At 47.4% G+C, this 27,971-nt stretch overlaps 1 protein-coding gene and 2 long non-coding RNA genes across 3 annotated transcripts; 2 read left to right on the top strand and 1 right to left on the bottom strand.

Annotated features, from left to right (window-relative positions):
* Positions 1 to 46: 46 nt before the first annotated feature.
* tle2a (TLE family member 2, transcriptional corepressor a) lies at positions 47 to 26,764 on the bottom strand. The gene is given in 21 exon segments (XM_057038423.1): positions 47 to 918; positions 1,539 to 1,615; positions 1,698 to 1,848; positions 1,945 to 2,092; positions 2,693 to 2,940; positions 3,028 to 3,277; positions 3,392 to 3,471; positions 3,620 to 3,819; positions 4,511 to 4,634; positions 4,939 to 5,030; positions 5,033 to 5,099; positions 5,462 to 5,506; positions 5,980 to 6,075; positions 6,627 to 6,643; positions 6,912 to 7,128; positions 7,535 to 7,609; positions 7,764 to 7,826; positions 9,930 to 9,974; positions 12,985 to 13,048; positions 18,103 to 18,266; positions 26,223 to 26,764. Coding segments are annotated over 21 exon segments (2,355 nt in total). The 5' UTR covers positions 26,247 to 26,764; the 3' UTR covers positions 47 to 810.
* On the top strand, positions 832 to 7,030 carry LOC130528743 (uncharacterized). Its single transcript, XR_008951381.1, has 4 exons — positions 832 to 954; positions 4,474 to 4,652; positions 5,267 to 5,344; positions 6,893 to 7,030. It is a non-coding gene; the product is annotated as an uncharacterized LOC130528743 (long non-coding RNA).
* On the top strand, positions 11,394 to 17,105 carry LOC130528744 (uncharacterized). The gene is made up of 3 exons (XR_008951382.1): positions 11,394 to 11,868; positions 14,476 to 14,593; positions 15,686 to 17,105. It is a non-coding gene; the product is annotated as an uncharacterized LOC130528744 (long non-coding RNA).
* Positions 26,765 to 27,971: the final 1,207 nt, after the last annotated feature.

Genomic DNA, 27,971 nt, shown 5'->3' with positions numbered 1-27,971 from the left:
TGCGTACAGTGTGAGGGTGTTTCTGAAGCAAGCGCAAGATTCCATCTTTGTCTTTAGAGAACTTTATTTACACGTCCATATATAGGTTCATGGTGTAGTGGTGAAAATACCTGCATGGCTATGCGTCAAATACGAATACAACAGATCTAAAGGGGGAAAAGAAACGGTGAGTGTTCTGGATGACACCGATACGAAGCTGCATCTCCAGAGTCAGAGCGCAGCTGTAATCTGGGTAGTTTAGGGAAAAAGTGTGTGTGTGTGGGGGGGGTATCTGAACCCTGTTCTGTCCTGCACACTGGCGGTGATACAATCATGTTGCTGCTGAAACGTAAGGGGAGAGAACATCACAGCACATCATCTCCCGCGTTACCGTCGCCGAGGAGCCGACTAAAGCTGCACCAAACCCACACCTGTAGTCCTGGGCTGTGTCAGGCTCCTGCTGATGTGGTCCAAAGGTTTGCAAAAAATCCAAAGGCTAAAAAAATATTTCTTTTGCTAATTTCTTGTTCACTACAGAGGTTTTATTTTGTTAAAAAAAGAAAAAAAAGAAAAGGTTCTTTGGAGGAATCCACGACTGCGCAGCTATAGACTAACCAGCAGAGCATTAGAACAGTCTGTAACTTTCCAGAGATGCGACTTTGTGCCCCGCTGCTTCTCCCGTCTCTCATTTCTCTCAAACACAAACAAAAGAACAAAGTAGGAGTTGAGTGTCTGTCATTTTCTACACCCCCAGCGCTCTGTACAGTCATTGGTGCAGGGGGGAAGCTGCGGCCTCAGACCCTGGATATTGTTTTTTAAGCTAATCTGCGTTCAGTAGATCACTTCGTAGACTGTAGCTTTCTTGTCTCCAGATCCTGTGACGATGAACTGGTCGTCGGGGGAGATGTCACAGCTGAGAACCGACGAAGACTCCTTTGACTGAAACAGAGGAAGGTTCCATCAGGTGCTACACAGGTAATCAAGTGAATTTCCTTTGTTTTTATGAGCACAAGTGAATCAACAGTGCAGCTAAAACATCGGCGGCCCCCTGGTGGCTGGCAGCGGTTAATCACCAGCCATCCTAAAAGACAATTAAAAGTCCCATTTTTTCCATTAAAAAACAGTTGTTATTGTGCTAAATTACACTAACATTTACAGTTTCTGATCAGTTAAGCGATCATATTAGCCCGCAGCAAGCCTCAACCGATCCCCACGACGGTTTTGCTCTCAGTCTCGACTGCGCGTGACGTCACTGGGGGGTACAGTGAAACATATTTTCACTCAGCAGTACAGCCTCGAACCACTTGTTGGCCTGACTACTGTAGTTGTAGCAACTGCTGGTCTTTGTCAAAGCTTTTTCTCAGCACAGAGGGAGGGATTTCAGCAGAACGGGCTACAATCTGACGGCTGACAGGGAGCATTGCTGACTGGGGGGGGGGTGAGATCCATTTGGATAATAATTAAGGCTATAATACCTGAGGGAACGTGCCTGAAGTGCACCGATGAAAGACCCACGTGCACTTGATGATTTTATACAAATGCCTGCATCTATGGCTCACCTGGAATATGCTAGATCCATAAGGTGTCCGCCAGGCATTTAGGAGGTTGTCTTTGCCGGTGCTCACAAACCATTTACCTGCAGGGTGAAACACAAAGAGGTGAGGATGAAGGAGCAGCTTCTCTAAAGAACAGCAGGGTTTCCGTGTTCATGGGCGCACCACAGTAGGCGAACTTGAGCGAGAGGACGCAGCTCTCGTGCAGGTGCAGCTGGTACTTGTCGGGTTTGGACACGTGCAGGACTTCCACATTGCTGCTCTCCATCCCCACCGCCAGCCACTCGCCCGTGGGACAGTAGCCCAGAGAGAAGATCTGCAGACGAGGGAGGGGGGGGCATTAAAGCACGTTACACCAGCCTGAAAGAGATATCAGCCTGTGTGTGTGTGTGTGGTGTGTGTGTGTGTTTACCTGCGAGGTAAAGTCGTGCTGCTGCAGCTGGCGTCCCTCTCGGAGGTCCCAGCAGCGGACCGTGTTGTCCAGCCCTCCCGTCCACAGTTTGGTGCCATCGTTGGAGATGTCGATGCAGCTCGCCCCGTCTGTGTGACCCTGGAACTGCCTGCGGGGAGGAGAGCCAAATAACACAGTCACTCTTTTTGCATGAAAAGGACAGAGCAGGAAAAAAGGACAGAGCAGGAAAAAAGGACAGAGCAGGAAAAAGGACAGGATATCAGACAGTTAATGGGGCTCTGAGCAATTGTGTTTATATTTGTAGCTGCTTTACAGAACAAAAATAATGATTAAAAAGATCCTTTTAAATGAAAGCCAGTCCAAACAAACATCTAACGCTGCTTTAAAAAGAAAAAAAAAAGTTTTTTATTTAACAAAGATCACAGATAGCGGAGTTCCAGAAATCATTTGGAGGTCTCAACATGCCAGCTGGGAACAAAGAAAAGAATCTGGCAGAAGAAAATGGAGGATTTCCTGACTTTTGTCCATCTTCACTGTTTGAGTGCAGTTGTTCCCACTCTGCTTTTTGACTGACAGAGGAAATGGTGCAATTTCCAAAATTGCACCATTTCCTCTGTCTTCTCATTCCATGCTTCTTAATTTCCCCCCCTTTCACCCTCTGCCTTTGTTACATGCGCAGAATCCATTTTCCCAGCATCCTTTTCTAGTGAACCCGGTCAGGATGATGACTCCCCCCCCCCTCTCTTACCTGACCAGAGTCTGGTTGTGAAGGTCCCAGACAACAATGTTTCCGTCGCTGCAGCAGGAGAAGCAGACCTTGTTGTCGGGGGAGATGGCGAGCGCGTAGCAGGCCGGGGCGGACGACGTCAGCTCCGCTTTGATGCGAGGAGTGGGAGTGGCCAAATCCCAGATGGACAGCGTGCTGGCCTCGCCACCAACTATCAGCGTCCGTCCATCAGACAGCAGCTTGCAGGAGCGGATGTAGTTATCTCTGTTCTGATTGGACGAGACAACAACAGGCGATCAGGCAAACTGGAGTAAAAACCTGTTCCCTTAATCATAGGCTCCGCCCTCTCGTCTCACCAGACAGTCCAGCTGGGCCATGGGGCTCTTGGTTCCAGGCTGGCTGATGTCCCACACCTTGACGCAGCCCTTCCCTCCGGTGTAGACGTGGCGTGTGGATGCGCTGATGGTGACGGCGCACACCACCTCTCCGTGGTTCAGGCTGTGAATCTGACGGGCGTGACGCGGGATTCCTGGACCCAGCAGAGCATCAGGGGGGAAGGGCACCGGCTGCATCTGTCCATCCGCACTCACGTGGAAAGAATAAGCCCTGCAGAGAAGATCCAGACCACAGAACCGAAATTTCAGCTTTAGTTATTTTCCCGGTTAAATATATGAACAGGTGAATATTTGAGTTACAGTGGACAACAAACACTGAACGTACGGTTTTCCAGAGGCGGCTGACTGCAGGCTGGCAGGCAGCCCAGGGACCCTCATATGTGGGTGGGGAGACTCGTAGCCCACCTGGTGGAGAATGAGAACAGCACAGCAGCTCTGACTTTATTACCATCCTGTTGCATCAAACCGTATTTACGCCCTGACAGTTTTTGTTTATGTGGCGCTGCTGAAAATGACAACTAAAGCTCTACGATAACGGCGAGCCCTGACTCACCACAGGGGAGCGTCCATAACCTGCAGCGGCGGCGGCGGCAGCTGCTGCCGCGGCTCCGTTCATTTGAGGAGAGACCAAATGGAGGCCTGCACCATAGCCCGCCGCCCCAGGAAGGTCACCATTCACCCCGTGAGGGGGCAAACCAAAAGCCCCTGGGGGGTATGCGCCCTGCACTGCCAGGGGGTTTCTGAGGCCCAGAGCTGAGGATGGAGACAACAGCCAGAATTATTTAAGTGAATTAATGGATGGAGACAGATTATCATATTCACTCATATTAAACTGACTCCCTCAGCTGTGTGTGGAGAGTGTGTGTGTGTGTGTGTGTGTGTGAACAAGCTGCTTCCTGTCACAGAGAAAATTGCTAACTGCAGTGCCGGACCACTACTGACCCCTGCTGGTCATGACACCTCCCTGCAGCAATAAAGCTTTTGTGCGTGTGTGAGTGTGTGTGCGTCTGCGTGTGTGTGTTGATGATGGTGCAGACATCCTGTACATCCATTTTCTATTCAGTTAGCTGGATCTCTGAACATATGCATGCATAATGCATGTGTGAGCAGAGCGAGGCTAACCGGTGATGTGAAAGAAAAAAACCATACACAGGAATAGATGGACCCTCATTATGAAGCAGCTCACAGTCACAGTCCATCACCTCTCCTAATCTTTCCATTTAAAACGTGAGGGGTGCTGAATATTTTTGCCCACAGCTGCTTATTAAGCCCAGATGGTGATGGGGAGGTGGGGGACACACAGACACCACTGTGGACTCACTACACAAGCGAGTCCAGCCTATAAACGTTTGCCTCTAAAGGTGGATCCGTCTGTTCTGAGACATTTGTCCCGTTTTCTCTCCACAGTGTGATTATGATGTGTCAGCGCAGCCGAAGTCCTTACCGAGGTCGACACCCGGCTTTCCTGGGACAGGTCGGAACTGCGGAGGTCCGCTTGGTCCTGGAGTGTTGGACTCTTGAGACATGGGAGTCCCTGGCTTCATACCTGGGGTACTGGACTTCTCCCTCTGTCGGGACAAAAACTTGTGAGCAGATTAATGAAAATAAACCAAAGACAAATAATTTAAAAACAGGATATTAGAGCGTAAGAAGAGACCATTCTAAGATCAGGATGAAAAGACAAGAAAAAAGAAAATAACAGTGCGAGGGAGGGGGATAAAACAGAGGCATGGTGCTCAATCTAAACCATAATTGGTCCAAAATGAACTCCTGACCCTTGTAAACAGCAGAATCCAGCATGTGTTGACAGCCTGGTAACAGCCTGTCACAGGCATTCAACTGTGTCTTTATCCACGATGCATCTGTCTCTACCTGCGGGGGCTCTTTGCCACGAGATGGAGAGGCAGCGCTGCTGGAGGAGGCCAGGGAGGTGGGGCTGGCCTGTGGGGGGCCATCCTTACGGAGGGGGGCATCTTGTCCAGGCCGTTTTCCCTGGACGAGTAGGACTGGACGCTGCGGGGGGACGACGGGTCCTAAATTCAACCCAAAGAAAATATTTTTGGACATGATGTTTCTGAACAGCAGGACATACAGATCACATGGACATCAGATTTAGAATCGTACAAAAACAATTTCTGTTTAATTTCTGTAACATCAGGAGGGGTGACATCATAAGGCCTCTCCATTGTCACCTTTCCAGAGTGAACACTGCAGACGTGCACACAGATGGAGGAGAGACACAACGCGACTGTGCACACGCAACAAAGCCAAAGCAGAGGTAGGTTATGCGAAACATTATCATCATCCAGGCGGTCCTGTGGGGGTCTGTTTACATGATTTATGCAGATGTGAGCTCTGATGAGAGGCCGCCGGGGGCCGACGGCCGCCTACTAACCTCATCCACCACCAAATTATCGTCGCTCTTATCAGCATCGCTGCCCTGTGAGGGGGGAGAGAAAGCGAGATTAGATGTCTGTGCAGAGATTACGAGTGGAAATGCACAACGAGCACGTTAACGGGAAAATTAACTGTGGACAAGGGTCCTCCCTTACGGGAAATCTCGACACGTAACAGCCCGAGATGAGATGGCTGGAAATAAAAGCAACGGATTGTGAAACTGAATCTATTTAGACGTCTAACTGGTGGCGTAACTCTCAAAGATGCGGCCGTTTTTAAAGCCTGCAGGCCTTTCCCCAACACAGCGATGTTAAACAGCTGATTCATCCCCCCCTCCGAGCGATCTTCTACAATGCTAATAAATCGTTGCTACAGTTAAGCAGGGATGACAGCAGGGAGCGGCAGAGTTTATTTTACTGTGTGAACAAGCAGCAGCTCTGCTCAGTCCGCTGGTCTTATGTGATGAGGAGGGTGAACCTTCATCGGTTGCCTAAATGTTTGTGGGAAAAGCCTCACATAGTCCGTCATGAACTCCTTCTCATCAGCTTTCCTCTTCTTGCCGTTGCTGAGGTAGTCTGCCTGGCGACCCTTATCCCCATTAGATAGAGAGCTCTGCAGAGGGGGGAGAGAGAGCAGGGGAGGGAGAACGGGGGGGGGGGCAAAGAGGAGGAGGATGTGAGGGAAGAGGGTGCTAATGAGGTGAGAGGGACTGCATAAATCATATCAGGCTCATAAGCTGCAGAGATAAATGTGGAGGAATATCCGCCCACATCGACTGGAGGCAAGAAAGAGGAAAACTCAGGTTTTTAAAAAAAAAAAATAAAAAAAAAGAAGGCTGTGAAGCTGCCTGAACATGATTTCATATAAAAATACATACAACCTTTCTATTACACTTCTTATGTACCATTGCAGCAAAATATGTCCAATTTAGCCCTACTGCTGCAATCTTTTGGAGCTTCTGTTGCATTTAAACCCACTCACAGAAAATGACTGGAAAACATGTTTGTTTCCTCTGTGCTCACATTCGAGCCAGAGGTTACATTTAAAACCGACAAACAGTGTTTCATCACACGTTGGTACAGAAACTGCCAACATTTGGGAAGATTTTTTTTTCAGACTGGGTGAGCTGAAATGAATGTAAAAATGTAGAAAATGTTACTCACTGGCCCTGCGTCACGGTCTGTCAATCAGCAGCACCGAAGGTTTCCAGGTTGCAGGGCAGCAACAGCAGGGAAGGGCATCAGGACACACAAATAAGACATGAATCAACAATCCTGCTGTCGCCACACTTTAAAACACAATTTAAGTTAGTTACGTGTGGTTCCAAAACTATGAGTAAAGCTGAATATCAGGGCTTTGAAAAAACCTCTGAACATTCATCTCTGGTTCAGAAGTAAAGGCGACGTTCACTCTTTCTGCTTTTAAACAGTGAGGGGAGGCTGCTGTACCTCTGTGGTGGTCCGCAGCTGCGGCGGCAGCGGCAGCAACGGCCTCCAGGTGTGCCCTCTCATCTTTGGCAGCCAGTTGAGCCCCAAGAGCGCCAGACAAAGCTAGCAGACCGGACCCTCCACCAAGAGCCAGGCCGGGATGAGGAAGTCCTGATGGGTGTGGACCCATCGGCAAACCCTGGGCATGCTGGGAGAGGTGCTGAGCCTGGAGCTGCTGCTGCAGGGAGGAACAAAGGGGAGACGGCAGGCAGAAGAGAGATCTAAGTGAACGGTGCTGGAGGAGCAGCCAACCAGGAAGTGAATGAGAGACAAGGAAACAAAAGGGAACCAAGTGCTGCGACGTGATCCACAGTGAAGCTCTGCAGTTAAATCAGCGTGATGGGGAATAAACTTATGGTTTGAAATCGGTTTTAGGTCTCCTGGACTCACAGGAGCTCAGATATGTTTAGCCAATTAAATCAATTGTTTTGTGAAGAGAGATTATCAATTTGGAAGGATTTTTTTTTTTAAATTTCAATTATGATGTAATAAATTTCAATATTTTAGAAAAGGAAGAATTGAGGCAATATGAATTAATGTGTTAAGGTACACACGCTATGAAGCAGAGGGGGGAGCTCACGTACCCCTATCGAAGCATTTAGCTCCCCCATGGTCACCTGTTTGGCACGCTCCATGGCCTGGACCACCTGTTGTTGGTGCTGTGGGACAAACCAACAGGTCAGTGAGGGCGGGGGATCAAATTTACAGTAATTACTCTCCTGCAAAGTCACTGAGTAGTAATGATGTGTGAGATTTCTGATTGATTAATATACAATAAAAGGGATAAATGATGTGCGGGTGTGTGTGTGTCACCTCCTGTGAGAGGAACGGGATGAGTTGTGCACAGATAACATTTAACCGCTTGGCAATCTCGGTCTGAAAGGCAGCAGAAAAGAAAAGTGTTCGCTAGATGAGTAAAACGCACAAATACACACTCAAAAACAATCTATAAATATATATACACACATACATTTACAAGAAGCACACACACACAGCTGTCACACACAGGACCAGTGTGGTAAATATTTCAGCTGCTTACATTTGGTCCATGCAAATGGAAACTCTGCCAGGGAGTTTGGCTTAAATATTCATGTTCAGCATCTGCTGTGGCCTTAGCCAGCCCACACACAGTGTGTGTTTGTGTGTGTGTCTCCTACTGGAGGTCAGTGATTCTTGCTGTGGGGGTGTGTGTCTGTCTCAATCTGCTCTACTATAGTCAGCAGCAAACACTCCCCCCACCTTCCACTTTTTCATTACATTTTCTCTCTCACACCATTCAATCCTCATTCCATTCCAGGTATTTCCAGGTATTAGTGCAGTGATCAGCTTAACAAGCATGTACGCACGCAGACCCCCCCCCCCACACACACACACACCAGTGGGCTCAACAAGGCCATTAGGGCCAATAATGATATGCATGCAGAGATCATGACAACATCATTATGGCTGCAGGCTATTTGTCTTGTTGACAGTTACACTCTGCTGTGCGCATGTGTGTGCGCACGGGGGTGTGTGTGTGCGCGCGCTCGAGTGTGTGTGCATACAGTACCCCCCTCCCCACAACACAATTCTCTTTCTAAAGTGATTTATTGATGTTGGGCTGAACTCACCCCCTCCTTTTCACTCACACCCCCCCTTTCATGCTCACCCTCTCTCATTTTTCAGCAACACAGCATGTTCTCGCTAGCTCACCTCACCTCATCCCCCCCTCCTCCACCCACCCCAAGGGAGACACAATGATTTCTTGTTAGAGAACTCCGACTACTAAATGGCATCTTGAGGAGAGAGGGAGCGAGGAGGGGAGAGGCAGGAGGGGAGAGGCAGCGTGGGCCGCCAGGAGAGGGAGGATAAAGGGTGGAGGATGAAATGGAAAAGGGGGAAATGAAAAAAGGGAGGAGGAGATGGGCAGATTGGGTTGAAGGAATGAATGAACGATGTGGGAGGGAAAAAGAAATAGAAAGAAGAGAGAGAAGGAAAGGGGGAGGGAAAATTTGAGATTGGATGGTGGAGGGGTGCTGTGGCCACACGACAAAAGATGAGATGGTGGAATGAATGATTGGAGAGAGAGAGGGGAGGAGAGGGAGAGAAGGAAAGTAGACGGCAGGAAGGCAGTGACCTGATTTAAAGTGAAATTCAGCGTGGACCATGTCTGCAAGGAGACAGAGGTTGGGGAGTGAGGGGGTGAGGGGCGGGGCAAGAGGCGCTAAAAGAGAGAAAACAGAAATCAATAGAAATAAAGGGTTTGGAGACGGATGTCAGAGGAGTGGAGATTAAACTAGTGGAGATTAAAGAAGGCAAAGATATAACATTTAAAACAGGATAAAGGCAGAAGAGTGAGTGAGACAGGAAAGATGGAAGAGACAGATTTATGACGGGTGAGGATTTCTGAAGCCTCGGGTGAGGCAAGACGGATCTCATCCGTTTGTGGCGGAGAAATAAATTCCATTTGTGAACGTTCGGCAACATAAAGGCGCTGGATTAGTTGGCAACAACCAGCAGAAGCTAATCCAGAGATTGAAGAGATTAGATGCTGCATTAAACAGATGTCATCATCCAGGGAAATGAGGGAAAACCGTGTAAACGTCCTATTTTAGGTTTATTTTGTGCCTACAAGTTGACCAGCACATTTCATCTTTACACACTCTGCTTCTGAAGGCATCAGAGATTCTCCGATCAGTAATAAAACAAGATAATCAGATTAGCGCTAACGTGGCCGTCACCATTAACCAGTCTCAGACACGTTAGCAACCCATGGCGCCCGTCCTCTATAGAGACTCTTAATTTCTAGGGAAGAGCGGGCAGAGAAAAGTAAGAGATTAACCTCCCCCTGCAGATCTCATGGAAATATCAACATTAATGAATTCTTTTTGTGTGGAGGAGAGGCTGCCGAGGAAATGTTGCTTTCACAGCAGCTGAGGCTGGGAGAAATAACAGAACTATACGACGCTGAAAGAATACGTGGGGGAGGGATTCACTCACCTGTTTGTGCATTTCAATGTTAAGGCCGTAGGACATCTCGTAATACTGAAACAAATAAAGAATCAGTTATTATTCATAAACAGATCCAAAAAAAGAGTCAACTGTGACGCTCCAAAGTTGTCCTGGAGGGAATGTGTCATGGAGCCTGAGAACCTTAAAACCTCTGTTCTCCTTTTTCCTTATTTGGAACAAAGTCAACAGAAAACCACAAACCAACAATGAGTCCCTGCAAATCTGGATCCCACACAGACACGTATTCACACGCTAGAGCAGAGATGTGTTCATCTGTGGGTAAAAGCACTCCCTCGTCCTCAGAGTCTTTGGTCTCTTTAGGTTTGAAGGAAGTGCAACAAATAACATTTGGAATAACAGCTTTTTTGTGATTAAAAAAAAAATCTCCAAAAAGTTTTGCTTTTCCGGACACAAACTCGGTAGAGTGCTTCCATTTGTCCCTCAGAACAACCCCCCCGACAGGTTCACACCCAGCCTGACGGGCAGGAAACGGACGGAAGAGGTGCCAGGGAAGTTATCGGCGGGCAGCAGAAGATGAGTGTTCTGCAGTGATCACGGCTAATTCAGCACATTTGACCCTGACTTTTACTTGAAAGTGGAGGAAGCGGCATGAATGTGGAAGCAGGTGAATGCCACATGCAGACAGACGACGGACTTTCAGAGACGGAGGCCTGGAAAAGTGACAGGCTGACATTTGCGGTTCGGTGTGACTGCTCGCAGAGATGTGAGTGACAGGCTGGAAGTACAGGAGGGGGGTGGGGGGGGCTCTTTCTCAAGACTCCTTCCTGGTTCTTAGTAAGGCTGAGTGTGTGTCTGCCTTCAGGTGAGTGTGTTGGGAACGGCGTGGGCGTGTGTATCTGTGCGCCTTACGTCCCCAGAAGAAATGCCTTTCCTGGCAGCTGGCGGCTCTGCTTCAGCTGTTAGTGTGCCAAGTTTTGCCTGTTGCTTAGCAACATCCAAACTCCTCCAATCCAAACTCCCCCCAATCATCAGCCAGGCAGACAGGGTCTGTGCTCGGTGCCAGCTACCACCCCCACCGATCACCCAAACTTCAAACCCCCACAAGTTTGTGTCTGGTGCCAAGAGCGAAGCGCGAGGGAAATGAAAGGCCGAGGCGGACGAAGGGGTCTTTGCTCGATCAATACAAAATATCAGCTCATTAGGTTTTGGTAATTCATCAGGAACTCTGGGAAATGTTGTGCTGCTCCACGAGCCCTTTTATGCAGCTTGCACAACAATGTCCCGCTCCAGTTTGTTTACGCGGAGCGAAAACGCCGCCGCCCACTCCGTGATTCCAGATAACAAGCTGCTGTTCTGCAATTAAAAGAGGAGTCTTGTAACGCAGTCGTGTCAGCGTTTAGTTTGACGTTTTACGCCCGCCACAAACAGCCATTCGCCAAACGATGTAATAACACGGTAGTCGCAATTACCGGCTGTTCCTGTCCTGGAACAGGTGAGTAATTAGCTCCCAGAGCCTGCACTGGCTCCACCACTTCTAAACAGTTTCACTTGTTTTCCTTCTTCTTCAAATTACCGGCTGCTTTTAAAACATCCAGCTGTGGGTCACAGGAATGATATTTCCACGTCAGGGCCCCATTTCTTCAGTCCCTCGTGCTGAGTCACACCGTTTACACAGACGGCAGTTTGGCGCCGGCTCTGCCCCCGCTGTTGTCTCAGAGGTGGGACGATTTTAACCCCCCATTACGCCTCCGTAATATTTATACTGACCACAAAGGCCAGGAATGGCCCACAATGAGGAGGCCGTGATCGGCGAGTCATGTGTGGGGAATGGATGATGTTACTTTTTCAGGATGTCATCATCTACTTAGTCCCAGCGAGACCGAGGTCGACCCAATAAACCATTTTTATTGGGATTTTATATATAAACATCTGACAGCATCAACAAGCAAAGGCAACAAATACTGAGGTACGGCACAAAAGTTCTGCGATAAAATCAGCAGTTTCTGGTCCCTTTATGTTCGTCTACAGTGTTTAGTGAGAAGTTGTGGAAAATTAATTGTCATTAATTTGATTCTCTACCATAAATTGGCACTGCTTAAGGTGGCTGTTATCAAAATCAGTGCAAGTCTGTACACAGACGCAGGCCCACATACAACACATTTCAATCACAGAAGGAAGGTTGTGAGTGTGTGTGTGTGTGTGTGTGTGGTCCTGTGTATGTTTTGTTGTGGGTGTTGTTTGGCAGCAGTTAGCAGATGAAAAGGATTCAGGGATTCAGAGGATTTGGCATCAGGCTTGCTCTGACTGAATGTGTGTGTGTGTGTGGTGTGTGTGTGTGTGTGTGTGTGTGTGTGTGTGTGTGTGTGTAGGGGGAACATGGCTTGCGTGTGTGTGTCTGTTCAATGTGGTATTGTGCCATTATATTTTTTCACCTTTTGTATAACAAGAAAAGGTGGAAAAAGAGATCCAGTGAGTATTGTTTTCTCTTACCTTTCGACTAAAACATACGGGATGGGGGGGGGGGGCGTCACATAACAGGAGTTTGGGCACCATGAAACCATATGTTTACCATATTCATCGGAGTAACCACTTCACAGCTCCTACAGCTATCTACCAGGTACACCTCAATTTATGCATTTCTGCTCCAGAAGCAATTAATGAAACTGCTGCTCAGCGTTCACACCCACCACAAACATTTCAGCACAAATGGGTATTTGGCTTCTGGGGTCAGTCGCGTGCAGCCTGGGGAGCTCCAGCCACCCATGGTCAGGAATGCAGGTTAGTGCTTTCTGTATACTTGACGGCTCGCATCGCAAAATTAAGCTGGGCCGAAATAGCTGATTCTGCTGTCGCAAGACCTTACACAGACCTGCGTGGCACAAAGCAACCCATGGAAACCAGGAAGGAGTGACCAGTGCAAACATGGCTGACACTTCCTGCTGTGTAAAATGGCAGCATCAGTAAAGCAGCCGTGCTTGAATAGTCCTTACTGCACTAATAAACATCTGTGTGTGTGTGTGTGTGTGTGTGTGTGTGTGTGTGTGTGTGTGTGTGTGTGTGTGTGTGTGTGTGTGTGTCTCACCATCACATAGTGTCTCTGGATCTCCGTCTTCTCTGTGGCCAGTTTTTCACACTCCAGCTTCAAACTGAAACAAACAAGAGAGGAAGAGGAGGAGGTGGGGCGGGGTGAGACAGAGAGATTTAATGTGCATCATATCCAAAATAAAAATACACAACGCGACTAGAATCACCACAACAAATTAGTCCTCGCTCGCTTATACTCACTCCTACAGTGTAGCCCCCGCCCCCCCGAAAAAAAATGTGTGGGGGAGGAGGGAGTAAGGTAACAGGGGGGTGCCGACAGCCCATTATCACCTCAGCACAGAGCAGAAATAGACAAAGTCACGCTCTGAGTGAATCTCAGCCAAGACTGCAGGCAGACACATCCAAGCCCCCCACCCCCCTCACACACACACACACACACACACACACACACACACGCCCCTCTGCAAATTTCAACCCATCTCTCAGTTTTCTCTCCCATCCTCACCAATTACCAACCGCTCTGCACGACTGCCTGACCACACTCGCGTCACCTTCAACTGCACCTTTTCAAGGTTCACCTGAGTCCAAGCGGGTCGAACCCGGGTCACTTCTGCCTGGATTACATGATGCTACTGCAGCTACAGCATTAGCCTGCATGGTGCCATGCATGCACACGTGCACACACACGCACAGCAATGATTTAAGAGCAGTAGTGAAAAATGGTTCACTTTAGTTCAATAAAGCTGCACAACTCCCACTATGCCAACTGTAGGAATGTTTAGCGTGTCTTATTGCAGGTTAACGTTTTCAATACCTGAAGGAGTGTAAGAGCAGGCCAGGAGGGGACTGTAGAGGAGGGAGGACTCAATTATGGCCACCATTTGAATCTTTTACGCACTGGCACGTTTATTTCCCCTGGGTCCGATATTGGCGAGGTGCGCTTGCAGGTTGTTTGTGTTTGAGTAGGATGATGCAGGCGTTCTGTCCTATCAAAGTCACCTTTTTATATGTCAGCCCAGCATGCTTGGAACAGTTTCAAGAGAACTTTAAACTGATAAAAAGAAGACATTTTAAAAATGGAAAACCGGAAATGGCAACATGGGGCAGTGCTAGGCTACGATTCACACGCAAAAGTGTTTCCTGTTACATATATTTGATATTAGTTATCACTGTGCACATCAGGGCATCTATAGATCTGTGCCTGCTCGCCACAGAAATCAGAAGAAACTGATGCAGAACCTGCGAGGTTGAATTCCAGGTCAAACTTTTCAGACGCGTCACATGACTGTGATCTCGCAGTGAAGCTGACGGCTGTTCAGGCCGTTTCTGTGAATGTTTAACTGAATCGACTCGACACCGTTCAATCAAAGAGCCGCAAAAACCAGCCAGACGCAACTCACTTTATCTGCACGTCAGTTCGGTTTTTGACAGCGTTGATGAAAATGTACAACAGTGTAGGCGTCCAACCGCACACGCCTACACGCAGACCCCGAGGTCACAGTCTGAAAGAAATAATCTTTCCCCACAGAATGGACTTTAAGAGAAGAAAACACCGCGCACCTCTGTGTTTGAGAGGGAGAGGAGGAGAATAAAGGAATCTGCAGAGAAAGAAATTGAAAGAGATGGAAATGGAAGGCGTGCATCAAGTAGGAATTGTACATTTCATGTTGAAATGATTGCCTGTAATAATTAGTGTTTGGCTCTGCACCACTTACTGTTTCTGTGTGTGTGTGTGTGCGTGCATGTGTGTGTGCACGTGCGTGTGTGTGTGCCAACACAAGGGAAAGAAAACAAGGCCTGGTGAGCAAGCAAGAGAGAATCTACAAGGAAACTCTGCATGTGTGTTTTTTGTGTGAGTGTGTGTGTGTGTGTGTGTGTGTGTGTGTAGCACTGACAGAGCTGTCTGAAGGCTGGCAGGCTGCAGATTTGTAGCGCATTCAGCTGATCATCTTATCTCTTGTCACTGACAGTGAAGGATTGGAGGAACCGAGCCCACTGTCTCACACACACACACACACACACCACACACACACACACACACACCACACACACACACACACACACACACACACACACACACACACACACACACACTAACTAGAGCCTACAGAGGGTGCAGCATCTAATTAAGATGCTTTGTAGAAATGTGCCGGATGTCTGTTTGAATCAGGCTGCTGAGCTCTCTAAAATGTCAAGCGCCTGGATTTCTTCACCATTCTTACCTTCAGTGCTGCTTTTTCGCCTAATTTAGTAAAAGAAACAACCTCACCGACTTTGGTAAATGAGCCCTTGGCTTGGTCTAACTGTGCAAACTGCCAACGACCACATGTATTTGAGTGTGATCGGGGGTGGTCTGTTCAGCACCATTTAGAAAGATGGTTGTTATTTTGTGAGGCGAAAAAATACCAACTATTATATAATATACACTCAAATATTCCATTTATGTGTCACTCTGATGGAACACAGCAGAATTCTCGCATGAACTGAATTCTTTTCTTAGAAGAATTCAAAATATTTTAGGTTGGTTTCCTCACATGGCTTTTCTTCTATAAATCTCATTGAAAACAGGTATCAAAACCATGACTGACAAGGCAGAAAAGTCACTTTTATCAGGATTTGTGCATCTGTTTATCACATCGTTAAATTTGAATAGTGAGAGAAGTAAATAATTTATAAATCAGCATCAGAATCCTGGCAAATTGCTGCAGAATCTGTTTCCTCCCTTATTTGTTTTGCAGCCTGGAATCCAAACAAGTGCCGTCATTCATTCAAGTGTTTTGGTGTAACAAAACGAGGACACACTGTCATTTGATTAATAAAATCTAATTTTGACTCAAGCGCTGAAACCTCAGACCTGAAAGCTCACAGTTTCATCATTAATGAGTAATTACCACTGCTCTGGATATGAGAATTACAAAAATATTTCAATTTGTTTGGCTCAAAAATCTGATTTGTCTCTAGCACAAACACTACTGTCGGCAATTCAAATGAGAATGTTAATAAAATTAATTGCGACTGATGCTAAAATACTTAAGCCAATTTAAAAAAATTTTTTTTAAAAAAATGACAAGAGTTTTGCGCTGAAGTGCGACAACGTCAGAAGCATCGTGTGTGATTCCTAAATACTACAGGGCGGTGGAGATAAGTGGAGGCACACACAAGTGATGAAAGGCAGCGTGAGGGTGAAGAGAGAAGAGGCTACTTCTATTATCATTCTATGCAGACCACACACACGCACGCACTCGCAGGTTGCAATGTTTTCAGGAAGATTTCCTGTAAAGAGCTCCTGTGTCTGTATCTCTTCCATCTACCAAATATCAGAACAGCTGACAGCCAGCGACCCTTTAATTAATTAACCCATCTTTAAGCCATTGTCCGAGTCTTGCCACCAGAAGCCAGCAGCACAAATTTAGCCCGCCACCCACTCATTCCTCCTCCCGCCTACACACGGTTGCAGCTCAACGGCGCTAATCCCTCCCCTCCGTCTCTTTCCTGCCATCTAATCCAGCCTCGGAATCCAGCAACCTTCTCTCCAGAATAAACACACAACTAAGCCCTCCTATTCCTGGACAGCATCTATTTGTGAGTGTGTGTGTGAGGATAATAGGGGAGAACCTGGCGCGTACGCGTGCGTGTGTAGCAGATTGAGGAGCCTCTCTGAATGGATCAGTGTGTCGTGTGTGTCCCTGTGGGCGGCCAGGTTATCTGTTCCCATTGGAGAGACCGGTGCACCAGTGGGTGTGATTACATGAAGACGGTCTGTTGGAGGACTAAGCAGAGACAGTGTTAATCCCATTACCTGCTTTCTGTCTGGACCTTCACAACACTGACTTTTAAGGTTACGCAGGGAAACCAACCTGATTTTAAGAGTTAAATCTGGTTCGTTTTATTCTACAGACACGAGGAGCAGGCCAGGGAGGAACATGCTAGCAGAGACGTGCGTGAACATCCACATTTGGTGTTAAAACATCCGTCTGCATGGATTTGTCAACATTTAACATGGTCTGACTAAATGTAAACAGTTGTTTATCTCAACATTATATGCACGATGGAGACGTGTGTCACCAGCTTTCATGCATGTGTTAATCTGTTTTAGGGCTGAAATAATCCTACTTTAAAGCAGTTTTACAAGTAAATTAAACTGCCGACTCTCCTGCTGTCTTGGACTTTTCCAATGAAAACATTTAATATTGTCCTTTAGCAAGATTATCATTTAAGGATTAGTTAAACATTCCTTAAATTTTCAATTTTACCATCAAGCAGACTGAACAATGTATTGTGACCAAATGAATGTCTTCATCTGGACATAATCATTCCAGCTGTAATATTTAACAGGAATGCTAGTGATTAGTAAAAATGGTGTTTGGGGAAAAAAACCACCACAGGAACTGGTAAAATATAGTAAATTCAGATTATACCCAACAGAAATTGCACGCACAATCATATTCTTTGTTTCAAACATGCACACAAATAGATGAATTATTCTACTCTACTGAACTGTTAAGCAACACACACACACACACACACACACACACACACACACAAAAAGCTGCCACAGCCACAGGGGTTGGAGGCGCTGTGGACAAGGGCCACACAAAAGAAGTTTGAAGTGGGACAGAAAAGGAGGGGAGGAGGGAGATTCTGGCCAGCTAAATCAAAGCAGAATGAGGGGAGAAGCGTGGGGGTGAGGAGACCCTCTGGAGGTGTGCCTAAAGGCTCTCCAGTCAGCCCAAATCCCATATTCAAACCAGGCATTCGGAGTACATTCCTGCACGTCAAGTACACCCGACAGTAAAGCAGAAAGAGCGGCAGCAAAGCAATCGAAAACATCGCATCCTGAGGGTTTTATCAGTGAGAGCTGAAATATACACGTGAGAAAGTAGAAGACAGGAAAAACAGCCCAACCTGGTTCACATTTTCCCACAGCACAACATGAGATATGTTTAATTCCTACTAGAAATGTGGGAAACCAATACACATAAGTGCACAATCCCAGTTTATTTTAAAAAGACCCGCACAAAATAAATAATTCCATGCCTTCTCTTTCCCATAGAAAGTGTTTTAGTTATGTGCACACAAAGCAGGCAGTAAAGTTCCAACAACAGGACCTCCGTATGACAGTAAAAGTACCTGAGTGACCCTTCACAGCACTTACCTGTGGTACTGTGTCTGGAGGAACTGGAACTCCTCCTTGATGCGGTCCAGCGTCTCAGGGTAGGTCAGCTTTAGAGACTGGGGTGTCCCCGAAGCTGCTGCCGCTGCCGCCGCCGCCGCTGCCACCACTGAGGCCGAGGACCCCGGGGGTGGCTGCAAAGGAGCCTGAGGGGGCGGAGAACACGGGAAACTTGAGAATTCTACTAAAAAATGTCATTTTTGTAGTGCAGCAATGGAAAATAAACCTCTAAATTGTGTGTGTGTGTGTGTGTGTGTGTTACACACTTGCAAGGATTTTCTATTCCAGAGACACTTGAAAAGCAGTGCTAGACGTACACGAGAGGCTGGCACAGGCCGTACATGCTCTTCTTAACCAGAAGAGTGTATTTTTGTTTAATTGCAATTCTGACAGGAAACAAAGCGGAGGGAGGGACAGGCGTGTTTGGACGGGGTCTCCAGCCTCGAGAGCGGCTCCCAGCCCTGCTCTCAGTCCTCCATCGCTGCAGGGTTCAGAGCAATTAGGAGAATACAATCATGGGGGTAATGCTACAGGACAGGCAGACAAAAGGGGGCTGGGAGCCGGACCAGGACGGAGGTGGGGGCTGTCCGTCTGTCTGTTCATCTGGCTCTCTGTCAAAATAACAGTACTGAGGGCTAACGGGGGCCTGGGACAGCCAGTTTACCGATGGTCAAGAGAGAAAGGACGACTGTGACATTTCTGCAGCACAGTTTTTCTCTGGAAAGCAAAGGCGTCATCCTCCTTCCTTTTTGTTGATTACATCTGTTTTTTGCTCTTTTTTCAGTGTTTTGTGGGGGTGTGAAGGAAAATGGGGGACTATTATCTTAGAACAGGTTGATCTGATAACTCCCCACACTGCAGAGCAGTTAACATTTTAGAAACCTTTGGAGGCCATTAAAAGCACAGCCCGGGTTGGTCTTCAGATGGAGAGCTGCAACATTTGCTGGCGCCTTTCTCAACGATTGTGTAAAAGCTTAAAAAAGAAAAGGACACTTAATCACATCATGCAGACAGAACTTGCCAGCCATGGGTTCTTTATAACTCAAACCTTCTTGTGCAACTTGGAATGAATGTGGATTTAGAGCTGTGGCTTATTTTGGAGTGCATCCCTTTGTAGATAGGGAAGGACAGAACCTCAATGTTATAAGATCTAATGATTGATTTTTCTGCCAAATTCTGGGACTGTGAGAGTGTTGTGTCTATATTTATGAGTTTAAACGCAATCATCTTCATGCCGGTGTGTCAACACATAAAGCTAACTGGATAGATTGGTCTAAAAATGCTAGCCAAGGATAAAATAAGTACACACCCTCTGGGGCAATAAAAACGACAACAATTCATTTACAAATGTTCTGATAATGTACAAACTTTATTGGGTTCAAGTCACGATTGTGATGTTATATATGTTCATAAGAACCAGAATTAGCATTAAGCCATGTGCTACTAGCTGATTTGGGGAAAAAAAAACCATGATGAGTGGAGAGAAAGATCGGGGGTAAGTGGACAGAAAGTCGATCAACAGAAAAAAGGGGGAGAGAAAATGAGAAAGATGGAAAGAAAAAACAGTCAATATCGGCAAAAAGTGGAAAAGTGGAAATACGTGGATGGGAGTCTGCTGAGAAAGGAAGTGGAATAAACCGAGAGGGGGGAAAAAGACAATGGAAAAAGAAATAAAAACAAAAAGAAAGATAAGAGGAGCCGTGGCCTCTTTTTCCCCTCATTCTAACATGTTGCTCTCAATCTGTTGGACAGCCGCCCCCCCTCAGTGCACACACACACACACACACACACACACACACACACACACCATTTTGTATACGTTTTGGTTGCACACGTCCTTTCAGACAATAGCCAAAAAATAAACAGATATAAACACACTCATTCTTTTACACACACACACACACACACACCACACAACACACACACACACACACACACACACACACACACACACACACACACACACACACACACACACCACACACACACACACACACACCACACACACACACACACACACACACACACACACACACACCACACACACCACACACACACACCATTTTGTATACGTTTTGGTTGCACACGTCCTTTCAGACAATAGCCAAAAAATAAACAGATATAAACACACTCATTCTTTTACACACACACACACACACACACACACACACACACCACACACACACACACACACCACACACACACACACACACACACACACACACACACACAATGTAAAAAATAGCAGCAAGGCTATTTTGTAGGAGGATGGAAGGTGAAAGAATGGGGACAGCTACCCTTAAGAGGACAGGAAACATCTTCCTCGGAAACGACGGCTGAGCAAGGGGAACCATTTTATGACATTCAGCATTTGAGATTTTTCCATTCCTGGACTTTTTGTAATTGTTTGTTGGAACCAAATGACCTGGAAACTGTCCCATAAGACCATTTTTCTGGTTGTATTTTGACTGCTAGTAAAACCTGATAGGTGCCACGCGCCAGACCAACATGGACGTCTCCTGATGGAACCAAGCCAGCTACGTGCTGTAACTGCATTGTGCTAATCCTGAACTGGAGTTGTGCTGGACTTAAATCTCACCAGAACAGGGATTGCTTTGAGTGTTAAAGTCAGGCCGGGGGGGGGGGGGGGGGGGACAGAAATCCAGGTCTGACTCTGGCACTCGTAGGTTGCCCACCGCTGCTCCAGAGGATGGGGGACTTCCAGTGAAGAGCTTTTTCATAGGGGGTCATTCTAGCTCCAGCCTGGTTCCTCCTGCTACGGTAACTCATGTCGGACTACACTGGACAACAACAAACGTAGCATCATTTCCACACCGCCGCTCTACAACGGTCCTGACTTCTGATTTGGCAAACGGCCGAGAGAGATTCAGAGCGAGAGGTCAGGCCATCTGCCTGACCCGGTGACCTCCAAGAATGGATCTGTGCTGGGAGATTTACCTGATAATCCTGCGTTCTGTTATTCCTTCCCTCTGGCCACGTCCCGTCTCAAAGGCAAACAGGAGACGTGTCGTCTGCCCTTGAGCAAAGCTCGTGCGGACTGAAAATCGCGGCTAGACACTTACAGCCCCAATCTTGCCGTGACCTACGCGTTTACACAAGTCATATCAAGCAGGCTTGATGGCGTGTGCGCTTCGCTGACACAATTAGAGATCTGATTACTCATCTACTTAGATAAATCACTGTAGAGGTGCTTCTAAGCCCTTGAACAGCTCATTGCCATTACAACACCACTGTGCTGGTTTTTTTTCCAGGAAGCCAGCTGAGGAAGGCTGAGAGCAGAGTTGGGGGTTTAAGGCCACCTCCAGCATGAGATCAATAAGGAAAAACTCAGACGGAACCGCGACGCATCAGATGTATTGGCATGCACACACACACTCATTCACACTAATCTCTCTCAACCCCGAAGGCCTAAGTCAATTGCGATGATTAAATGTGGACCCGATGATGAGTGGATGGGAGCGAGGGAGTGAACAGGTCATCTGTGGGAATAGATGAAAGATTTAAATCAGACCTCACCTCCCTTTAGAGGGCTGGGGTGGGAAACAATCCACTAAGGCTGTTTTAAAAGGGCTGATGAGAAACAGCTGAGTACCGGACACAGAAATGGGCTTAGCGGGCTGCAGACCGTACAGCCTGCCCGCTCACTGTTGCCATTACATCACATTAAAACCACAAATGCAAACAAGCATCCGCATACACACGATCCTGAAAGAACGGTGTAGATTAACGTCACCTTGGCACATTCTATCCTTCCTATTGACAGCGTAGCACTCCCCGAATGAAATCAATCCTGTTTTCATTGGAGTTACCTCTAATTACACCGCAGGCAGCAGACCGCCATGACCTCACATCCTCATTCCTCGCTCCGATTCTCCACACTGGGAAAATAAAGGCCAAACACGTGCACGCGCACGCACAGATGAGACAACACGTCGATGCATGCCCACTACCACGAGTGCATGTGCAGGGCGCCATTTTCTTCAAGTAATTTACCTGTCTTACGCGCCACTGTAGCCCACATGACCAGCACTTACGTCACTGTTGCTGGGAACGTGCGAGATTAATCCAGAGTCCCAAAGTGGTGGATAATTTGCTAATGGAGGTATATGATGCAACATTGTTGGATATCAACGTCAGGCGACAGTGGTTCCCTTAGGTCAGGTGCGTTTGAAGTTGTCTATTATTTTGAGTCAGCGTAGATAAACCGCTATGCGAGATGCTCCTTCCTCAGCTGAGATGAGGAAGTGCGTGGTGCTCGCTTACATGATGCACAAAGTTCAGTCGTTATTGTTGGCTTTTGACGCCGCCTGAGGCACAAACTACACTATGCACATGACCCATGTTGTTGCCATAGCAACCCATGCAGTTAGGCAGATAACGCCTAAATCTCATCGTCCAATCTTGCATAATTGTGGACACGTGGTCCAAAAGAGCAAATCCAATTTCAAACAATTGGAGTTTCCCTGGAGCCTGAACAAAAGCCGAGCCCTCACACGCACACTGGGTTCGCCTTGATGTGGACGCCAGAGAGGAAATCAAAGGGAACTTGAGTGACACCGATGAGCGCGGCGCAAACACAAACGAGGCGGTTCTCAACGCGGCTCGCCCACGGGCGCTGGTCTGTACGAGAGTCGGTTTGATCAGTCACGACACAAACATAACGGAGAGGAAGCAGCTCAGCGCCTCACTGTCTATCCGGAACTCTGAATAAAGGTAGAACCGTGCTGTGAATTTATAACCATGTTAATTACAACATCTCAGGTTGTGAGAGGGCATCTTTAGCTAAAATGGGTTAATCCCCTAGTTTGAGCAGTGCCAGCTCCTCAAGGCCTGTAAATTTTCTTAGAGAGCGTTTGCTCCTGTGTTGCCTTTTAAAACCTTACTTTTACAGTGAGCCGTCTCAAATAAGTAGAGCGAACCCCTGAAATCTATCCAAACACGCGTTTAAAATGGGCTCCGAGGTGCTGGCAGATCCCCCCCCTCCTTTAGTTGGATGTTCCTGTTGCCTCCCATCATATAAGTTAGTCTATTCATCAGGCTGCTAATTACCCAACTTAACCACAGAGTCAATCATGGGAGTAAACACCCACGGAGAACTCGCACACTCACAACCAAGTACTGTGACAGGAGGTGTAACCCTGGATGTGTCTGAATATCCTCCTACACACACCATCACCGCCAAGGAACTCATCTATACAATTCTCTCACAAATGTCTTGAAAGCCGAGGTTTCTAAATCAAATTATTCAAATGACGGTAAACATTGAGAGGCGCTCTGCATTGTTCTATATCCTCCGCTTGCCTCAAGTGGCGAGCTGCGCTGGAGAATCCTTCTGATAATCTCTCAATGATTCTTGCAGGCGGAGGGGAGGGGCTGTCAGGCACCTGTTTCATTAGCGCCACGTCTTTCTTTAAAAGCCCTCAACCCCCCCTCCACCTCTCCATTCCTCGCCGCTTCCTCCCGCAAGCCTCGTTATTCAAATTTCCCTGCTGTCAGCCCACATTAGCGAAGCGCCACAGTTTGCCTGTCAGCTGGCTTAATTGCTGGAGGTGCCTCCTTTTATTAGGTAACCCCCTCCGCTCGTTTGTTCCTTGCAGTGAGACACAACTGCGCGGCAGCTTGTGTAAACCTGACATCCCTTCAGCCTCTTTTCTCCCTCGCCTTCCCTCTCACCGCCTAATCAGAGGCTGAGCAGAACGGGCCCGGCTTCTGATCGATAGCCGCACACTCACCGCTGGACAACAGTGGTGATAAAGAGCTAAAAGCAGGCTGAGGCTGGGAAATTGGTGGCTTCTTCATGGAATATTTGAGGACGGAGAAGACCTCCATCGATTGAATTTTACTCCCTCCCGACGATTTCCCACCTGACCACATCCATCTTAGGCCTGCAACAATGTGACCCCGGCCAAAACTTTCAAGGCGCACGTTGTGTTCGGTGGTTGTTGCGATTGTCCGACGGACTCCCGCGGATCCCTGGAGAGGCTGGTTGTTCCCAGGCTGCATCTCTGCTTTGTGCGTTTGGGAAAACGTCATCCCTGAGACGGGCTCTGAAATGACGCGGTGAAGTTACGTTCAGCTGATGCTCCCAGGACCCTGCAAACTCTGCTGCACACAACTTAATCACCATTCATCCAACTGACATCGGCTGCAACAACAGGTTCAATTCATGAAGACATTTTTAAGGGGAAAATGTTTTATAATTTTCCAACATTGTCAGATAAAATAAGCTCCAATGGAAACAAGAAAACAGATTAAAACTTTACATTGTTAATATCAACGCAGAACTATTTTATTAGTCTAATAAATGGCCATCTGGCCCGTAGCACATCAGTGGTTTGAATGTGGTAAAACGTTACAAAAGATATAGCTACCGACTGACTGCAATCAAAAAAATCCAGTTCTGACTTTTGACAAGGTTGATTTTTTTGTTCGGACATTTCAGGCAGTGGTGAGGTCAGCCACGTTCTCCATTTAGATGCTTGACTCAACCGGGTCATGCGAGCACACTGTAAATCTTTAAAGGTAAACATGTGTTTTCAGAGTTTTCTTTCATTTACCATTCCTCATTCATGCTAAACTTCCTTTAAAACTTTGAAAGCAAGAAGCATTTCACATGTTGCGCTTCTGTGATGTGGAGAGCGAAGCATACCGAAAAATCTGTAAATGTTTGTAAGACATTCAGGAGTGAGCCAAAATGTGTATAAGTTATAATCTGTTGGTCTGTACCGTCTACGCTAAAACCAGGCTAGCCCAGAAAAGTACCGTAAGTTACACAACACAGATGGACGATTTAAATAACAGCATTCACAGTCAAAAGACAAAGTATACCTCGGCATTTGTTGATATAACTGATGCACTCGTATAACGTACGGGTCAGGCTGATGACATGTTAAGTCGTCGTATAATTTCAGCGATTTGAAGGGACGGCCTTTCACTCCAGGGCGTAAACGAGCCCCACCAACCAAAGCAGACCTTCTGGGGAGAGGTGCCTGGGGTGGTGCTACCGAAACCTGCGGAAGGTTTAAATGAAACAAGGCCACTGGCCTAAACATTCCGCCCCGTCCCACCACAGTCTGCTTTTCTCACCGTGGGATGCCTGCCCATACATTAAGATGTGGTTTGGAGCTCTCACAGGAACACAGCGTGGAGAGGCTGGATGAGAGGGATTGGGTTTACAGCGAAAACCACAGACCCACAGTCTGCCTCCTCATCCACAGCTGCTGGGGTGTGTGTGTGTTGTATGTTTGAGCACAAGGGGACACACACGAGTTTTCTTTATCACTTACAGGAAGCGCAGGCTGAGATAAAAGTTAGCACATCCTGGAGCGCGATTCAAGCATTACGAAAACTCGACAACACAAGTTAAAGACACCACCACACATGCGCTCGTTTACGTGACGTCATAGGACCACTCACGCTGGTTTCAGCGTATGGGCTGCAAATGTCAAAACACTACCAGGGGGCAGGAAGGGGTAAATGTGGGGTTAGGCAAATGAGCAGGTCTTAATTGATACTCCACACAGCTGGAGGACCAGCGTCCACGTATTTCTGTTTGCTCAAAAGCTCTTGGCAGGCAAATTAAAGCCAGGCAGAGGCAGCAGGTTCATTCATGTAGAAATCCCAACACTGTATTATTATTATTTGCAGCATTACTCTTAATGCCACCATAACACGGTCCCGTGGCCCCCTGCGCCCACGCAGGAACACACCTTCTGCAAAATGGGTCAAGTCCACACCAGGGTGGAAATGAGATGCTTCAGATTTCTGGACTGGTTGTGGTGGTGAGGTGACCACCACACATGAGCCACACACGGGGCGAACTCTAACAAAGTTGAGATGGCTTTTATAGTGACAGCAGCCCTGTTGACCTTCATGGGACAAATATTACCCCAGGGAGGGGGGTCAAACACAAGACACCCAAAACGTGTTAGCCCACCTTGAGTCCCACAAGGGAGACAGAAGTGAATTGTACTTTCATTTTAAAGCTTAAAAATAAGCAGAGTATTATCTGGAATGGAGGCTGGGGACACAATAGAATAACCTCGTTGGGACAATATAGAGAAGCGTGGCTGTGGACTCACCGGTGGTCGGTTTTGTGGAAACATTTTAGCCGCCGACTTGTGTCTCGTTCCCGTGTACGTCTCTGTTTTTCGTGCTTCTTCTTCGGGGCGGAAAGCGTCGTCGAGAAGCAGCAGCAGCAGCTAACACACCGCCGTCGGTCTCACAGGGGCATTTGGGCCGGTATCAGCGGTAAACGCGGAGCCAGCCTCGGCTCACTCGTTCCTCGCTTCGAGACTCCTTTGTTCTGGGTTCTGTCTCCAGCCCGCACCGCGCTCGACGCTGCGCTGAGGACGGGCAGAGGAGAGGAGGACGACCCGCTCCAAAAAAGCTCTCTTCCGAGTCCAATTCACGCGTCCGGCGGTCCAACGACTGGTTTCCCTCTCCGGTATCCGGGCACCGTCTGTACCATGAAGGCCAGAGGGGGGGAACTGTGGTTTTGCTTGTGGCTCCGGAGACGGACACACCACCGGCACATTGAATACAGCCGCAGCCTCTTTTGTCTCGCTCGTTGGCCTGCACTCTTTCACACACACACACACACACACACACACACACACACACACACACACACACACACACACACACACACAACCCAAAACCCTCAATGGGACATAACATATGAGAGGCATTCTTTAAGGACCCCCGCCCCCACACACCCTCCATTACAGCTTGTTTTATCAGAATTAAGAGCATACATTATATTACTGTTATTATTAATAACAATCATGCATTCCTAAAATTACTAATATATGCTGTAATTCAATGTAGGCTTTTAGACACATAACACGTTCTCGATTTCTCGTTGCAATTATCTTCACTCCCATATTGCCACGCAATTAAAAATATTCAAAAAAATTATATTTATTTCTATTTCTATTTTAACTGTTGAAATAACCTTTAAAACAAAAGGTATTAGAAGGAAACGTTCACCGATTGAATGAATTCTCCACGTGGGGCTCGGCTCCGGCACGGTAAACACAGCTAAATCGAGCCAATGAGCACCGAGGAAACCCACGTGGGCTGCTGCTGACCGACTGCTGATTGGCGGGCGCAGGGAGCGCAAAGCTCCGCACGTCAATCACGCAGATTACAACTGCCGTGTGAGGTTAACCCCTTCCTGGGTAGCAGAGAGCGCATCAAGATTCAGTGGTTTTCCCTTTTCTACCCACAAACCGTCAGTGCAGTGAAATATCTTACATCCTCCTCCCTTCATGTTGATGTCAGAATAAATAGACTTTCCTCTAACTTCCAATTCGTTTTTAATTCATATTAATCACGGATGCGTGTCAAAAATACTGACTAGATCAATCTAGGAACCCCAAAATGACAGCAGCATCCACTGGAATAGGGCAGTCATGATGATATGACGCAGCCATGGCGATATATTGAATAGACGCGTTGTTACCCGCAAACAGGGGAATAATTTTGTAGACGAGGAGTGAAATGTTGAAAAAAAATTGGTATGCTGGTGGCGCGGGCCCCCTCGCTGGGGCTCATAATTAGAGAGAGAGATATTGAAAAAGCAATTTCTGACAGTGGAAATCACAACCTGCCAGAGGTGGAGTTGGAAAATATAGATGGGTGTGTGTTCGTGTGTGCGCGCATGTGTGTCTGACTGCGTGAGAGACCGAGGGGGAGAGAGAAAGAGGGGGGGGGGGGGGGGGGGGGGCATAGTGGAAGGGAGGGTTGGAGGAGGAGGAAGAGAATAAAGGATGAAGGACAGCGGGGGGGATGCTGAGAAAGACGAACCAGTGGGAGGGTTGGAGTGA

This window comes from Takifugu flavidus, chromosome 7 (assembly GCF_003711565.1).
Source record: "Takifugu flavidus isolate HTHZ2018 chromosome 7, ASM371156v2, whole genome shotgun sequence".
Classification (NCBI taxonomy): domain Eukaryota; kingdom Metazoa; phylum Chordata; class Actinopteri; order Tetraodontiformes; family Tetraodontidae; genus Takifugu; species Takifugu flavidus.
This window is presented reverse-complemented; position numbering and strand designations above follow the sequence as displayed.